Source organism: Vespula pensylvanica, chromosome 2, assembly GCF_014466175.1.
Source record: "Vespula pensylvanica isolate Volc-1 chromosome 2, ASM1446617v1, whole genome shotgun sequence".
Lineage (NCBI taxonomy): Eukaryota > Metazoa > Arthropoda > Insecta > Hymenoptera > Vespidae > Vespula > Vespula pensylvanica.
In genome coordinates, this window is record NC_057686.1 from 6,154,159 (window position 1) to 6,171,299 (window position 17,141).

Here is a 17,141-nt window from a genome sequence, read left to right on the forward strand (position 1 = left end):
TTTTTTCTTTTACCATCAACGTCCTTCACCGCCATCTTTAGATCTTTTTGACATGTACGTATTTTTATTTCGTACGTCTTTCGTATCATAGGTGTCGTTCGCATTTCTTTTTCGATTAAAATCTTGAATATATTTAACTCATCGATTAATTTTTCCAGCGTTAAACACTTCTGTTTCAAAAATAAAACACAGAATGTAATGTTTATGTATAAAATTAATACCGCGGACATTTTATAATACAAAAAAAAAATATTACCATTGCCTTTATTTTTTTCGTAAATTCCACAAGTAAATTAACCATTCTCTGAATCGCTATTTCGTATTGCGCATGTAAATCCATATCTACAATATAAGTATACGTACAAATAAATTGACGTGGTGTGTGTGTGTGTGTGTTATACCGTCCCACGAATTGATAGCAATAAGTTACCTATCAACTATTGCGGATACAAACGCACGTTACTGCCCACGCTATTGATAACTAAAGAAATAAAGAAGCAATATGAAAGGCTTATTTACGTTTCTATGGTATCTATTCTCATTGGCAACGCAAATGTAATCTTCCATTAAAAAATCGAACAGATAACGACTTGTTGAAATTCAGTGAAATTCGTTGTCTTTATCAAATTATTATTGTTTTAACTCAACCTTTGATGGAGAACGTATTAAATAATTTGTTATATTTATTTTATTGGAAATAATTGTAATAATATGAAATAATTTTTAAAAAGAGATAAAGATTTCTTTTTTTGGCTTACCATTTGAACTTGATTCTTCTTTGTAATGAATACAGCGCTATCTATATGATGTTAGGAAAAACATTTTATATATCTTGTATTTCGATGAAAGCATATGATTGGTCGAGTACTAGGCGGTAAACCAATCCGCATACTTCAAATCAGATGCGTCTCTACGAAGATGCGTAAAAGAATGCATACATGCGTCATATTCTATGTATGTATTATATAAAGCTACAATATTCATCTACGAACGGACACATATAGAAAGATTCGGTAGACGACAAAGATGGCGTATCGTGGTGTGAAAGGTTCTGATCCGTTTGTTTCAAAAACTTCACGAAATGAACGTTTCGCACAAATGTCGAAACAAGAACAAATTATTCAACAAAAGAAATTGGAAATACAAGCGAAATTGCAAGAACAAAAAGCGAAGGAAGCTGTCGAAAGTGTCAAAAAATCTAATTCACTTGGCCTAGCTACGACAGCCAACAAAGCTACTACATCCAAGTGAGTGCTCGACAATGTTTTCTTTGGTTCATCTAACAAGATACTCTTCTTTGTTTATTGAATCAACGTTTATCATACTTGGACTATGTTTTTGTTATTTATATTCCCTGTCTCTTCATGGTCTATTTTTCTATACAAGTGTTATACAGTGAATGAGATCAATCAAGAGTCACATTATGAACTAAACTCTGTTATTGTTTGCATTGGAGTTTCAATTCTTATCTTCTTATTGTTCCTTTTGTTCTACAATTGTTATTGAAATTTTACGTTTCAATGTATATATTTGGTTTAATTCAAAAAAACTGAGTATTCTTATCTATGTTAAACAATTGTATATTCGTGTTAACACAAAAGAATAACTTGTATATCTGTTTAATCTTTTTATCCTTTATAACACCGTGTACATTGATTCTTTAATACAAAACTAACTTAATTTCTACAAAGCCAAAGAGAAGTTCATTCGATACTGCCGTTGTATTATAAATAGATGTTAAGTATCGCATCTGTTTATTTATAGGAAGGAGGACGAGAAGTCATCTACATCTGTGACAGTTAATTTGTTTGCCAATGATGGAAGCTTCCTTGATCAGTTCAAAAAGATTGCGAATAATAAAGGAACTGGAAAGCAAACAGAGTCTAACCAATCAAAAGTTGAAGATAAAAGAGAAGAAAAGGTAGAAGAAAGAAATCATGATAATAGAGAGAAAGAACGTGATAGAAAATGGAATAATGAAAAAAACAGAGATTGGGAAAACAAAAGAGATAGAAGAAGAAATGACTCAAGATGGGGAAGAAGTTCTGATAGAAGACACAGTTCCTCGTCTAGCCCATCTCCTACCAGGCATAGATCTTCTCTGAGTCCTGATCCAAGATCAATGTACAATCAACCTCCTCCAAATGGACCACGACCACATTTTAATCAACAACAATATCCTCCCCAAAGTAACAATCAAACTTCGTCTATACCTCCTCTCATGTCTCAGCCTGTGATGCAAATGACAAACATTCCTCCACCTAATATGAGAGGCATGACAACAAATATTCCACCTCCTAATATGCCTAGAATGCCGCCACCAAAAAATGTCAACAACAATTATTCCAACGTGGATAACCATTCTAGTAATCCTAGAATGCAGATTCCTCCACCACATATTATAAGGCCTCCACCGCCACCGATACAAAATATTCCACCAAACACTAACGTACCACCACCAAATATGCAAGTTCCACAAAATATGCCAATGACCAGCATACAAAACTTACCACCATCGTCAACTTCGCAACAACATATTATTCCTCCTCCACAGCAATGCAATATACCACCACCTACTAATTTGCAACCTCCCAATATTCCACCACCTAACATCCCGCCACCAAACATGTTGCCACCAATGTCCCAGATGCCTCCAAATATGATGCCAATTACTGCCTCTCAAACAATTGTAGTAACAGTACCTAATGTACCAAATGTACCTCCTCCCAATGTGATATCGTCAATGATAATGTCCGCACCTCCTCCAGTTCATACCGTTCCATCTACTATAAATTCTGTACCACCTCCAAACTTGAATATTCCACCTCCAAATGTCCCACCACCTACAATAATACAAAATGCACCGCCGCCGCCGCCGCCACACTTGATTCCAACTTCTTATCCTATACCTAATCAAGTACCAATCACAGTGGGACCACCCAACGTTCAAATTCCACCACCTGTGAGACCACCAGCTAATCTACAAGGCAATGAACAACTAGGTATGATGTGTTAATAACTTTTTTATCTACATCACCAACTACAAACATCATAGCAATAAATGTAAATTATGTTTTACAAAGTATTAAGATCATAAAATATTATCAGTGAAGATACTTTTTACATGTCATGAATCTAATTTATCATAAAGGAAATCTTCATCATCATATATAGTAAGAAATATGTATGAAGAATATTAGAATATTATAATATATATCTGACAAGAGTTTCTAAGTTTGTCCCATAGAGGCTGAGCAACTGGCACGCATAGTCGCTGATTGTGGAGATGAAATAGAGCAAGAAGTACGAGAGAAGAATGCCCAGGATCCTAAATTATGGTAACTACTGTCCTTACTGACCCTTATTTTTTACATCCGTTTTCCTACTCCTTCTATGTATATGTAACGCGTATAAAAATTATTGAAGAGTTAAAAATGTTATTAGTAGCTGATTACGTTTATTACGTCATTCTTTCTTTTTTTTTTTAATTTTTTTTTTTTTCTTGAGCTTGATATATTGTGATAAATATCAGATACAACCTGCAGTTCCTTTGCAATGTGTGTTGTTGCAAGCAAATAGTAATTTTTTAAATGTGCCCCATAAGGAACAATATTGCAAACAAAACAGAGTCACAGTCTTGCATTAGTCTAGCATGTTTTATAGAGAGCATTTTCTAAGCAATATTTTTTTTTATATTTTTATTACATCAATGTTTAAAGATTATGAAAAGTTTGAAATTTACTTCTTAACAGTAGCGTTAAAGAATTCAAAAATACTAAACTTCTTGGTCTTTATTAATAAGATACCATTTCCTTCTAGATAACTTTCCAATATTATTTATATTAAGACAATTTAGCCATTATATTGATTCGCAGAAAATTTATGATATGCATCCACCAATTTCCTGTATGAAATCCATTTATGTTGTTATTTAGATTATTAATTTCGTAGTGCTCAGAATCTAATATCTTTATAACTTACAGCATATTTATTTGATAGCAGATTTATAATATCGTTTATATTATTTATACCAACATTGATTCAATAAGTATGCTAACAGTGCTTTAGACTCCATTTTTTAAAAATATCATTAAATATAATATTCTCTTCGTAAGCATTTTCATACTGTTAGTACCTATAGTATAATGCATATAAACTGTCTCTAACCGTATAGTGTAAATAATGCAACAAACACATTCTTTTTTATGCTAATCTGACTTCCATACTTATAGCACCTTTTACATACATGCAACAGGTATAGATAAAAATCGTTTTTACATAGTCGATTAGCAATTTATCCACTCCTTTTGAGAGTTGCTTAGAATTTCATAAAAATATTTTCACTCTGGAAGCACTTTGTCTAGGAATATATCTTACTTGGCAGCGTTTTAAGTATTGTTTTAATCAAGGTTTCTGCATCAAAAGCAAAGTGCAGCGTATCTGCAGTACAGGGGATTGGTGGCAAAGTTTCGTGCTGGAAAAACAGATAAAGACACTAAGAGTAGTGGTGCGGAGCCTTATTGTCCAGAAGAAGCTCTTAGTGACAATGATGAAACAGAAAAGAATCAGAAACATAGTTCTCAAAATGGTAGGCTGTTATCTCTTGGTAAAATTCTCTTTTTCTTTTTTTTTTTCTCTTCTTTCTTTTTTACTTTACAAGTGTCACTATACCTATAATAATATATATCATTTAACAGAACGTCCGAAAGAGGAAAATAGAGAGGAACGTAAAAGGAAAAGGAGAAGTCGTTGGAGCGAGCCAGATAACAAGGTTCCTATTGCAGATATAAATGCAATTACCACTCAAAGAACACGCCCGGGTCTTGCACAACCTGGAGTAGCCATACCAGGTCAAATTGGCCAACCAGCTGTTATTATACCGCCAAAAATACAGCACACTAAACCAAAGAATCCAATGCTAACAAAGATATCTCGAAATGATCCTGCATTGATACAATATGCAAGACAAACTTTTGGTACATTGGATCTTAGTGAAGAACAATGGAAGAAAGCTGAGGACCATTACAAGGTCGTTATAAAGAAAACATTTGTATATATTTTTAACGACAAAAGATCTATTTCTATGAACAATTATCTATCTTACAGATAAATCTTTTATACCAAAATCTATTAAGAAAAAGGGAAGAAGTGAAACGATTAGAAGCTCAGGGTAAACATAAATACGAGTACGATAGCGACGAAGAAACAGAAGGTGGTACTTGGGAACATAAGTTAAGATCTGCCGAGATGGAAGCTACACAAATGTGGGCGGAAGAATTAACGGCACAAGCTGAAGGGAAACATCATATCGGTGACTTTTTGCCTCCAGACGAATTGAAAAAATTTATGGAACAATACAATGCCGTTAAACAGGGTAAAGAGCCAGACCTTAGTGATTACAAGGAATACAAGTTAAAGGAGGATAATATTGGTATGTTTTTGCTTATTATATTTTTTAGATTATACTTTATTACAAACTATGATGTTTGTTTGTAGGATTTCAAATGCTTCAAAAGCTTGGTTGGAGCGAAGGTCAAGGTCTAGGTAGTGAAGGCAGTGGTCGAATCGAACCTGTTAACAAGTATGTTTCTTATACTATGTGAATTATCATACTGTATGTATTATCATGTAATAATATGTAATATTCGATGTAATTAGGGCTACTAATAGGCTCGATAGTGCTGGCTTAGGATCCGAAAGACCGGATGGTGTTTCGAGAGACGATGATGAATTTGATGCATATAGAAAAAGAATGATGCTTGCATATAGATTTAGGCCTAATCCTTTAGTAAGTATGATATTAATGATATTGATGTTATTAAAAATATATTATACATTATATTAAATATTTTTCTTCTTTTCTTTCTTTTTTTTTTTTTTGTTTTCTTTTTAGAACAATCCTAGAAGACCTTACTACTAAATAATCGAATGGACTGTATTTCTATAAAATCCTCAGATGACAAGTCTTTTCTAATTTAATATAGAACAAATGATTGTTATTTTGTATATCTAAAATGACGTGAAAGTTAAAATATTAACGTGCTGTCTTAAACAATGTTGTTAAATTCAAATAAGATATTGCGTCGTTAAATAAAAAAAAAAGGAGCAATCGTTCATATCTCCATTAACATTAATCCTTGAATTCTTAGTCATTATTAATATACGTATTGTAATTGATTACATTAATTAACAGTTATGTATAGTATCTTATGTACGTTGAAATAGTATCTTTTTATTTCTCAGATGTAATAAAAAAAGTACAGAGAAATACATACGCGAAAAATTTAATGAATAATGAAAGTGAATATATATATATATATATATATATATATATATATATATATGTGTATATATTAAAAAAAAGCTTCACTAATATTTTATTTTCAAATAACAAAAATTTATTACGTAATAAAAATTTAACGCGATAATATTGTACCTTTGTACTAAACAATACATATTTCAAGATCTTCCTAAAAAGCTTTACAATAATCCTTTGACAATATATAAAATTTCGAATATAATAAAAATTATATAATATAATTATTCACGATTAGATTTAACAAAAATAAAAACACTGTCTCTTTATCGACAATATTGTACACGCATAAAAAATTTTATATAATATTCCTATCTATGAATTCTTTAAAAGTATTTATCAATGTCTCCCTATAAAAATCGTTCTTCTCCAATTTGTCATAATAAACGTTAACATCGATACTCTCAGAAATATCATTTTGATTTGTGAAAAGATGTAAAACATGTATAGCCATACAAACGGCATATTTACCGAAACGTTCGATATGTTCCAATAATATTTCATAAGGAAATAGTTCTCTAGGATTACAATCTAAACTTTCAAGACATTTAGAGAAGGAATCGTAATAATCTCGAAGTAGATCGTCGTAATGTTCGACCCTAATCTCGTATAGGGTGGAACAAAATAACGTATAGGATATGTCCAAGGCAGGCGATGCGTAACGACAGATTTGAAAGTCGAGGAAGCGAAGATCCTGCGGCTCATGGGTTCTTTCGTTCTCCTGAAATAAACGAAATGAAATAACGACGAAGAAAAAATAAACGAAAAGATCTTGGTAAAATCATTTTAACGGATCTAACTCGATCTCTCAATTTAAATTGATCCTACCTTGTATTTAAATAAAAAATTATTTGTCCAAGCATCACCATGATTTACAACGGCATAAGGCTCAGCAACAGATCCTTGAACTATTTCAAATATAGTATCAAACATGTTTTTAACGAAATCATTAAATCTTTTTCGATAATGTTCGTCTTCACCTTCTAGAGTCTGTAATTTAAAAAAACGATGAACTGATGTTTCTCTCTCTCTCTCTCTCTCTCTCTTTCTTTCTGTTTTTCTCTTTATTATTTTTTTTTTTTTGTATGAACCTTTGTTAGATATCAACAAACCTTTGCAACGATATCGCACAATTTAATTGAACGAGTGTGCATTTCTTTATTGTACGTAGCAGAACTTTCACGATAAAATAAAGGCTCCTCTATCGATTTGAACATCTCGAAAGTATCAGGCTTCTTAGCTCGAATTGCGAAGCTGTATGCGTGAAATTTTCCGAGACAACGTAGAGCCAATCGAGCATGTGGATAATCGAGAAACTTTGTTTCTCTCATAATATAATTTTTTATTTTCAAATCCTCTAACACTAAAATCTGTAGGTATATAACATATATAAAAAAAGAAAAAAAGATTTCAAAATCAAGAAAAGTTGCATGTAATTATATCTTATCTCTATGATTTTCAAATTTTTATAAATTACGAATAAAATTCGACCGATTCTACCGATTCGATTCGATCGGATAAAGTTCATTTTCGAAGAAGTCTTTTAAGTCTCGATCGCGACCTTGAAAAAAATGTCGGTTTCATTTATCGCTCGTCAACACGTTTCTCTTATCCCAGATAGTTTTATTCATTGTTTAGTGAAACCGTACGTAAGTATGTAAGGAAAGGTGGAACGGTGAAAGTGGCCGAAACGGAATAACGTCGACGAAAAAGTGTGATCGTACTAATTATAGTTAGAGTCAGAAAGACATTTCTTTTTATCTTCGAGCGAGCGATCTTATCGTCTAAAAACATATATTATTCGACTGATATTAGATAAAAAAAAAAAAAAAAAAGAAAATAAATAAATACAAATAAAAGAAATAAATATTTATTTCGTGATTTGATGACACAACCAGGCATTTTATATTCTCTTATGGATTAGTTTGAATTGTTCACGATTAATAAATTTTATATCGTGTTATATAAAAAAAAAAAAAAAAAAAAAAAAATGAAAAGGATAGGTCTTAAAAATAATAATAATATTAATAATTAAAAAATAGATCTCGTAAACAATCTCACCTCGTTTTTATCATCCTTCGAGTAGCTATACATGAAAGGAATATTATCAACAGACATATTATAATCACGTAGAAAATCGTTGAAAATAGGCAAAATTTCCTTGTAAAAACGGATCTCCTGAAGAAACATTTTTCTAACTTTGATGAATTTTCTTCGAGAGTCGTTGGGAGCACATTTTACGATCAAACGAATCTTTTCGATCTTTCCATTCTTTTCACCTTCTATTAAGGCACGATAAACATCACTGATAAAATTTTCACCAGCTTTGACTGCCCGTGTTACTTGAAAATTTGGATCGGACAATGATTTATCTTCGGCGATAGCTCGCAGATATTTTTCGATACGTTTCTCTTCTAAAAACTCGTCTTCTGGAAAATGACTGATCTCTCGAGACATCTCGAGGTTTGATGATATCTCTTAGAGAAAATAAAAAAAAAATAATAATAATAATAAAAGAAAAGAATATAAAGATAAAAATAAAAATTAAAAGCAAAAATAAAAATAAATAGGAACAGAACAAATTGGTCCAACGAAGTTAAAATATCTTCACGAAGAAATCACGAAGGTAATCGTCGTACGAGAGAAAGTTCGCTTGGCAGGATTTAATCTTCGATCTTACGAAGAGAAGGAGAAGGAGAAGGATAAGGAGAAGGAGAAGCAAAGGAAGAAGAAGAAGAAGAAGAAGAAGAAAGAGAAGGAAAAGAGGAAATCCTATCCCAGATGTATGACCAAGCGTAGAAACGAACAGTCTGTCTTGTAAGAGTTACAAACTGATACTGTCGACAATAGAAAATGACGATAATCCTGTCCTGAGTGACTTTATCTAAGAGGAGTTTTATTTACGTTATCGCAGAACAACTCCGCAAAAGTAACTGTTTCAAACAAGATACCGATTATTTGAATAATTTAAACAATATAGTAGTATGTGTTGGTAGTGTGTTATTAAAAAGAAACGTAATCGATCAAAGGTGAAGACAATGACTAATCATTATTCCATATTGAAGTAAACATAAATGGTAATTCTCATCGTGAGATAAAATTATGATCTCTCTCTTTCTCTTTCTCTCTTACTCTTTTGCTACGGACGATAATATTCTATCGTTTAAGATTTAAACGGAGTAGGGTAAAAATAAACTCAACGTATACATGAGCTCAACAAAGAAAACTTATGAATCCAAACAAGTTTCAATTCTTTCTTATTTTTTATATTTTTTCTAATTACCTGTTGATTATTATTCTAAACACAATTCATTGCATTTTCATTGGAGGTTAGTAAACATTGCTGCTGCGTAAAGGAAAATTTTTGTTATTATTAGTCTCTTAGAGAATAAATCTCGACTTGTTTAAACAATGATAATAATAAGATAATTATGACATTCTCTAATACTAGAGAGTTAGTTAATTTTGAGAGTATTTTTTATGGTACCAGATACGACCCAGTAAATTCTAAGCACGTAGATATAAGCGATAATTAAGTATCGAGGATTTGATTTATCATCCTGCGCTTCGATCTTGCTTTTGCAGAAGAGATAACATCGGTTTGAAGTAGTCACCTTGACCGAGATATTGGCCGAGTTTGTATTCTCCTTCGTGGTTTGTATTCGAGTTCTCGACCTCGTCGAGATCGTGCTTCTTCTTCTTCTTCTTCTTTTACTTCTTCTTCTTCTTCTTCTTCTTCTACTTCTTCTTCTTCTTCTTTTTTGCATTGCTTAGATCATTATAGTAAGTACATACTTTCTTCGAGATAAACGAATAAACTACCGACAGCAAATCTGCCAACCTAACTGTTACTTCAGTAATAAAAAAAAAAAAAAAAAAAAAAAAATACGACGAATGTAAAATCACAATATGCACTCAATCTTTGTTCCTCTTTTTTGTGATATTATTTATCCAATACGCTAACAATCTTGTTCTTTCAACTAATCATTGAACTGTTACTTCAGTACGAAAAACAAATGATCAATAAAAAATTACGATTCTTGTTCCTTCATTACGATACTTTTTTTTCTAATTCACAATGACAATTTTATTCTTGTAAGAAAGTCGAGAATTTCTACTTGTTCGTTATCGACGTGATTAGAATTTCATTTCTCTATCGATTCGATACGTAGGTAATTGTGTTCTTTGTTCAGGAGAATTTAACAGTTTATCTATTGTTCCGCTTATTCCACAATTGTTCACGTACTAGATATAAATAGAGAAATACTTCTTACAAAGAAAAACAGAATGATGTTGCCATACAAGGTCATCGTGCGAAGTACTTGCACGTAATTTGCGGCAATATAAATCTTACGTATCTGTTGAAAGTGAAAAGTATAAGATAAATCAACGTTCGTATACGTTTGAAAACTTTTGTTCTATCGTTAATCGATGATATATAATTTATAAAGATCATCGAAAAACGTCAAGTTGTAGATCACGTTTCACTAATCAAGTACGAAATAAAGAGTTCGACTTTTTATTCTAGACGCGTTTACGCGGGACTACGTTAATGTCTTTAAACCGGATTCATTTATTTCCCTTTCTTACTTCTTGTCCAACTTGATCTGGTTCATTCGAACACACCAACCAAGGATCACAATGAGCGGCCAGACCAAGGTAATCCTTCGATCCCGAGATCGACCTTGTCGACGATCGAATCGATCATTTTTCTTAACTTGTTCCAAAATAAAAAGAAAAAGAATATATCAACAAATTAAAAAAAAAAAAAAAGAAAGAAAGAAAGAAAGAAAAACAACAATCGTTAAAATGTATTGAAATATCGCACTTTAATTTCGAGTATATTTCTTTTATCTTTCATACAAGTGAAATAAATATAAAATCTTTTTAAAAATATTAAAAAGGAATAGACCTGAAACTTATTACTAAAATCAATTCTCGCTTAAATACGAAGGTGTAATGATATTATAAAAATGCAACGAAGGTCCTCTTGTATCTTTAAAAATCTAAAAAAAAAAAAAAAGAAAAGATAAAGAAAGAAAAAAAAACAAACAAATCTTAAAATTTCTAACAAAAAAAAAATTAATCCCTATTTAATTCAAATCTACTTAGTAATATCATAAAAATCTAGTAGGTCACTACGAAGGTTAAGAACTATCGTATATTACGAGATAAATAACTGGTTCCTTAAAGTAGGATACTCTCTCGATTTGTGTGTCTATGTATGTGTATCTCTATGTATCCGATAAATTAACATCGAAATTATCGTTAAGAAGAACAGGAACTTCTCTCTTTCTCTCTCTCCTTCTCTTAATTTTCTTCTCCTTGTTCTATCGACGTTGAACTTTCTTTAAAAAAGTCTGGTTAACGAACAATTTTCCTAATTACGAACTCTCGCTAATTACATCTTCGGAAATGTCAGTCACCACGTAGATTAGGTACATACGTACGTGGTGTTCCACATACGGTTAGACTGCACAAGGCCGTAGTCCTCGTAGTCTCGATGGTTGTTCGTGTCCTAAAGGAAATCATTAAAAGACTTATCCAATGCGTGCGATAATGATCAGCACGATGGCTTTGTTTTCTCGTTTCGTTTAGACACTCTCTTCGAGGACATGACACTAAGTAAGCGAATCGAGAAAACAACAGGGATGACCTTCTCCTTCTAAAATGAATTTTTTTAATAAGAAGAAAGATGATACAAATTAATGTATTCATTTCATTCGTAATAACTATATGATATCATCAAATTTGATTAAGTGACATTAAACGCGTTGGTAATTAACGATCAAAGTAAGTGGATTTAATCTTCTGTGTTACGCACGATAAAATAGCTATTCTTTACGTATGTATGTATGTATAAAGACACACTAAGATAGGAGAAACTTAAATTATTATTTTTTATTTATCGTGAGCAGAACTATATCAAGGACTACTTTTAATGAATTTTAATATTTAATAGCCAAATTCGATCGGGAATTAAGAGATTTTTTTTCATTGATCTTGAAACGAGACATCTCTCTTTTCTTCTCTTTATTTTTAAAAAATATACATAGACAAAAATGTTGAGATACTGAAACATTCGATATCCGTTTTGAAAAGAATTCTTTTAATAATAAGATTGTAATTTGTTGAAACGAATTCTATGATCTATATAATGCTGCAACCTTCGCGTGAGCTTGAGTGGAAAATAAAAGAATAAAAATTCACAAAAGTTGAGCAATTGATGCAAAATGAAAAAAAAATTATTGAACCGTTGAATCATTTTTTATGGGTGCTAGTTTGAATGGTCGAAAATATAGAAACTTTTTAACTGGATGAGTTAACTGAACTGTTAGAAAACATTTCCACACTTCAGAGATATCGAATGTGGTTTCAACACGATGGATATCCGGTTCATAATGCATCAATACATGATGTGTGTATGTGTGTACATCTAATATAGTAGTATATGCGAGTACGTGCGAGTGTATATTCTATATATTATTATTTTGCTCTTACACGATACTTATAAAAAATTTTCGTGATTCAGGTTCAATCTATCACGAGATATCCCAAATTAAAGGAAATACTTTGTATCTCTTTGGTGAGCAAGAAAAAGAGATACAAGTCCAGTTTTTTTCAAAACAGAGTAACTATACTAATATATTCCACATCGCTGTCTTTTGCTTATAATTCTAATAACATAAGTCAATTTCATTTCTTTCACACTATTTAAATTAAGATTTTAATAGTTATATGAAACATTGCAAATTTTTGTGAAAATAATGTAAATCAGTTTTTTAAGAAAGTATGGATGTTTCTAAATCGAGTATGGGATGTATTATATATCTTATAAATCTATTGGGATAATATATATATATATATATATATATATATATATATATATATATATATATAATCAACTTTTCACATCCAAGATGTAACATTTGATCCTACATTGCACTTTGATTCTATCTTATACCTCTTGACTATATATTATTATACATACACACATACATATGTTTATTTATTACATTATTTATATATACACACAAACGTGTATATATACATATACGTAACGCATAGAATATATTTATATATACCTCTTGAACGACTAAGGAGGTTGGTCACCTTTGGTAATAACTGGGAAGAAAGGCAGTTCGTGACGAAAGGCTGCACCGTGTCGTGCCCGCCGGGTGGTCAAAGCTAACGAGAAAGAAAAAAGAGAGAGAGAGAGAGAGAGAGAGAGAGAGAGAGAGACGCGTGGACGTTGAAGAGAAGAAAAGTGGGGGTCGATCGTGGTAAGCATTTCACTAATTAAAGTTCCGTTGCGCTTGTCGAAGTCCGCAAATGTTCTTTCCTTTCCTCATTTACTTCCTACGTTAAAATACTTATCCTCTTCTTATTTTCAATAGGTTTTGATTTCCTTAACGAATCGCGATTGAAAAGATTTCTTTCGCATCAATTTTATAGTTATCGTCGTTTGAAATTTAACGCTATGTGTCGGTCTTTCAAATTTTCCGCTTTTTTCTGCCGGTAATGACGGTGTCCTTTCGTTGTTTGAAATTACCGACCGTGCATGTATGTACACTACCGTGAAGTTTTTTATTTATTTATTTATTTATTTGTTCTTCCTTTTTCCGTTGTTTTTATTTGACATTTCCGTATAAGAGTAATTGATTTTTAAAAGAGATATGTTTTAATTTAATGGAAGTTAAGAATCTGTTAAGTTCGTACGTAACTCCGACGACATATTTACGCTAACGGGAAAGTAGAACATGGTGTATGCTTCGTTATACTTCGTATTAAAATTCATTGAAAAATAAATCAACGGGAATGTAAGAAGGTCGTGCAAAGTTATACGAAGAACACTCACTTGCAAATTGCTAGGTGATCCATATGCAATTGTCATGTATACACAAATGCATGCACATATATACATAAATACATACATACATACATATATAAATGTGTAATACGTGTAAGGATAATCCGTGCGTGACTGGATAATTTGCAAGATATTTGCATAACATCGATTAAAAAAGAAAAAAAGAAAAAGACAAGAAGAAAAATAAAAATAGAAAATGAAAGCATCTGGAACGATGATGGTCGACGATGGTACGAAGATTACTGAGAAACGATAATCGTCCAATCGCACGATTGAGATTAGATAGATGTTGGATGGAAACACAAAGATAATTAAGTAATGGTACCAAGAATTTTCTTCGGTTCAGTTTAACGTCGTCATCTTTTGTCATCATCGTTGTAGATCATCGTTGTTCCCAAGAATCACTAGAGCCTTCTTTTTATGCAGTCATGCGAACAAGGATGTTGAAACATTTTAAAGAAATTTTTTTTTCTCGCAAATAATAATCATTCTTTGTTACATTGGGTTAATGAACTAAAAATCGGTTCTCTTTGGTATTAAATCAAGAGTCATGCGAATAAGAACGATAAAACATTTCTGAAGATTTCTTTTATCCTGAAAAATAATCGTTCCTTTGTTGTTATTGTTGTCCGAGTTACTGTTAATATTAATCAAATAAAAAATCCACCTTTTTTCCGAGATTAAATATATCAATCGTTCAAAAGAACCAGCTTCAATCATTTTTATAAAAATGTCTAATTAAAATTTCAAATCAAATATTTTCTCAAGGTTATTGCAATCTTTCCTATTACGTACGTATATCCGTATGATCAATTCAATAAATTTCTTTCTTTCCTCTTGTTCTATTTCTTCTTTTTTCTGTTTTTTTTTTTTTTCGAGATACACATAAGGCATATCTTAACATATCAAGATAATTTCGATAGTTCGAATTTTAAAAAGAAAATATCGAGACATATATGATATAACGTTCAGGAAGCTGGTTAGCCAGTTTGCGAGGGAAGCTGTGAGAAACTGTGAGAACTATCACGGTCGTACGTTCGTGAAAGAAAAACTTGTCTCTATAAAAGTGCACATCTCCTACATTTCTCTCTTACTCTTACATTCTTACTCTCTTACTCTCTTACTCTCTTACTCTCTTACTCTTACTCTTACTCTTACTCTTACTCTTACTCTTACTCTTACTCTATACGTTTCTTGCTATAAACCGTTAATAATTTTTTCATCGTCGATTCTAGTTCTCTCTTGGTAACTCGATCGAACGATATATCGTTCATTTCCTTAAGAAGAAAAGTCCCTGGAACAGATCGATCTCTTCTCGTCGAGAAACAACATACTCGACTTTTCTACGAAAAGTTCAGCCACCAGTTCGACACTCTCCTCGAGTTTTCTCAAGCATTCTCTTTCTTTCTTTTTTTTTTCTTTTTACTCCGTCTCTCTTCCTCAAGCTCTATTTTGAACTCTCATTCTTCTGACTTTTGCGTAAGCAGGCGGTATCCCTTTCGGGATTCGCATTAAATCAAGGATACAAGAAGTGCGTTTGCAGAAGACGGAAAACCGGTTGCACCGATAGGTGCCACTGGACTCGAAAGTCCACGCTCTCTGTCTGTAACAACGTGGAGGGAAGGAAGAGAGGAAAGAATAATAATAAAAAAAAAAGAAAAAAGAAAAAAAAATTGAAAAAAAAACTTGAAATACGAGGAGGATAGGCGTCAGTGTAACAAAGTATCGGGACTTGTAAGTCGGATGTTGCCGCTTCGGCGATCGGATTACGATTCCAACAATGTTGACATAAAAAGAAAAAGAAAAAAAAAAAGAAGTAAAAGGAAAATATTCGGTCCAACCTTTCGTCAAAAAGGGAAGTAGCCAATTAACTATCCTTTAAATGACGAATATAGAAACTAAGTTGCTAGAAACTAAAAGAAAAAAAAATTCAAAATCGAACGTATTAATAGATTAATAAATAATTCATTTTGAAAAATACCGAGCTCGATTTAAATAAAATAGAGATTATGTCTCGATATATGTAAATAAAATAAAAAAAGTGATATTGATAAATGAATAAGATATATATATATATATATATATATATATTCTTATCAATAATAAATTCGACATTCGATTATTTGATTGATTAAAAAATTAATAAATACTACATTTTTATCGATAGCAAACTTGACGTAAGTAAGAGAGATCATGTTTGGAATGAACGATATAAAAAGAAAGAAAGAAAAAAGTAATAATAAAAATAAAGAAATGAATTCTCAAAAATAGCTTACTCGCGAACTTTGTTACAAACGACACAAGGATCATATCTCGATGGATGGATCGATCGATTTAGAAAAAAAAAAAAATGATATCAAAAGATAATAAATATAAATTCATAACGATAATGAATTCATAAACGATATAAACATCATATCTCGATCTGTGGATCGATCGATCTAAAAAAAAAAGAAAAAGAAAAAGAAAAAAGAACAGAGAAAAAACGAAAAAGAAAATGAAACCCAAAATTAATAAATATAAATTCATTCTTAAATGGACTCGTAAACGGCATACAAATCTTATATATATATATATATATATATATATATATATATATATATATATATCTACAAAAAATAAAGAAAAAAGAAAAAGAAATAATACCCAAAATTAATAAATATAAATGCATAACGATAACGGACTGGAGTTAACGTAAACGGGTTAAGGATCATGTCTCGATCTGCAGATCAATCGATCGACCGATCGATCGATCCGAATTGCTCAACGTGTTCTCTAGAAGAACAGAAGATCGTAATCCTGGAGATAGCAACTAAGAATATTTCGCTCGACGTTGTTTCAAGGCAATAGACCGTTCTCCGAGAGTCGCGGTTTGTGATTCGGCCTTAGTCCGATAAATCCAGGAGCAAGGAGAGAAAGAACGTAAGAAAGGAAGGAAGAAATCGAAGTCTAAGG

At 31.6% G+C, this 17,141-nt stretch overlaps 3 protein-coding genes across 7 annotated transcripts in view; 1 reads left to right on the forward strand and 2 right to left on the reverse strand.

The window, feature by feature from the left end:
* LOC122627169 (nucleoporin GLE1) overlaps positions 1-935 on the reverse strand; it is a 7,697-nt gene extending 6,762 nt beyond the window's left edge. For 2 of the 4 annotated variants that reach the window (XM_043808102.1, XM_043808099.1), the window contains exons 1-2: positions 257-699; positions 14-170 (exon numbers count right to left, since the gene is read on the reverse strand). In XM_043808102.1, coding sequence (XP_043664037.1) covers positions 14-170; positions 257-340 — 241 coding nt within the window. In that variant the 5' untranslated portion in view covers positions 341-699. Of the gene's footprint in view, positions 1-13; positions 171-256; positions 700-758 lie in introns of those variants that run through there. The other 2 variants (XM_043808101.1, XM_043808100.1) reach the window with 2 other exon arrangements.
* A 45-nt stretch (positions 936-980) lies between these two features.
* On the forward strand, positions 981-6,134 carry LOC122627167 (SURP and G-patch domain-containing protein 1-like). 2 transcript variants are annotated; one of them, XM_043808096.1, is made up of 9 exons: positions 981-1,247; positions 1,765-3,002; positions 3,236-3,338; positions 4,410-4,588; positions 4,698-5,029; positions 5,107-5,431; positions 5,497-5,581; positions 5,659-5,788; positions 5,894-6,134. In XM_043808096.1, the coding sequence occupies exons 1-9, from the start codon at positions 1,027-1,029 to the stop codon at positions 5,918-5,920; spliced, it is 2,640 nt and encodes an 879-aa protein (XP_043664031.1). In that variant the 5' UTR covers positions 981-1,026; the 3' UTR covers positions 5,921-6,134. The 2 variants fall into 2 exon arrangements, with proteins under 2 accessions (XP_043664031.1, XP_043664032.1); XM_043808097.1 differs by having other exon boundaries at positions 3,248-3,338.
* Positions 6,135-6,426: 292 nt separating this feature from the next.
* LOC122638001 lies at positions 6,427-10,028 on the reverse strand. Its single transcript, XM_043830595.1, has 4 exons — positions 8,378-10,028; positions 7,429-7,686; positions 7,145-7,306; positions 6,427-7,037 (listed from the first exon to the last, which is right to left on the reverse strand). The coding sequence occupies exons 1-4, from the start codon at positions 8,771-8,773 to the stop codon at positions 6,615-6,617; spliced, it is 1,239 nt and encodes a 412-aa protein (XP_043686530.1). The 5' UTR covers positions 8,774-10,028; the 3' UTR covers positions 6,427-6,614.
* Positions 10,029-17,141: the final 7,113 nt, after the last annotated feature.

Excerpts from the sequence above, each read along its gene's own strand:
- LOC122627167 (XM_043808096.1), top strand. The coding sequence starts at position 1,027 with ATGGCGTATCGTGGTGTGAAAGGTTCTGATCCGTTTGTTTCAAAAACT. Across the intron at positions 1,248-1,764 it reads AACAAAGCTACTACATCCAA|GAAGGAGGACGAGAAGTCAT; the intron begins GTGAGTGCTCGA and ends GTTTATTTATAG. Across the intron at positions 5,432-5,496 it reads GTTAAAGGAGGATAATATTG|GATTTCAAATGCTTCAAAAG; the intron begins GTATGTTTTTGC and ends GTTTGTTTGTAG.
- LOC122638001 (XM_043830595.1), bottom strand. The coding sequence starts at position 8,773 with ATGTCTCGAGAGATCAGTCATTTTCCAGAAGACGAGTTTTTAGAAGAG. Across the intron at positions 7,687-8,377 it reads CGAAGGATGATAAAAACGAG|ATTTTAGTGTTAGAGGATTT; the intron begins GTGAGATTGTTT and ends ATATACCTACAG. Across the intron at positions 7,038-7,144 it reads ATTTTTTATTTAAATACAAG|GAGAACGAAAGAACCCATGA; the intron begins GTAGGATCAATT and ends CGTTTATTTCAG.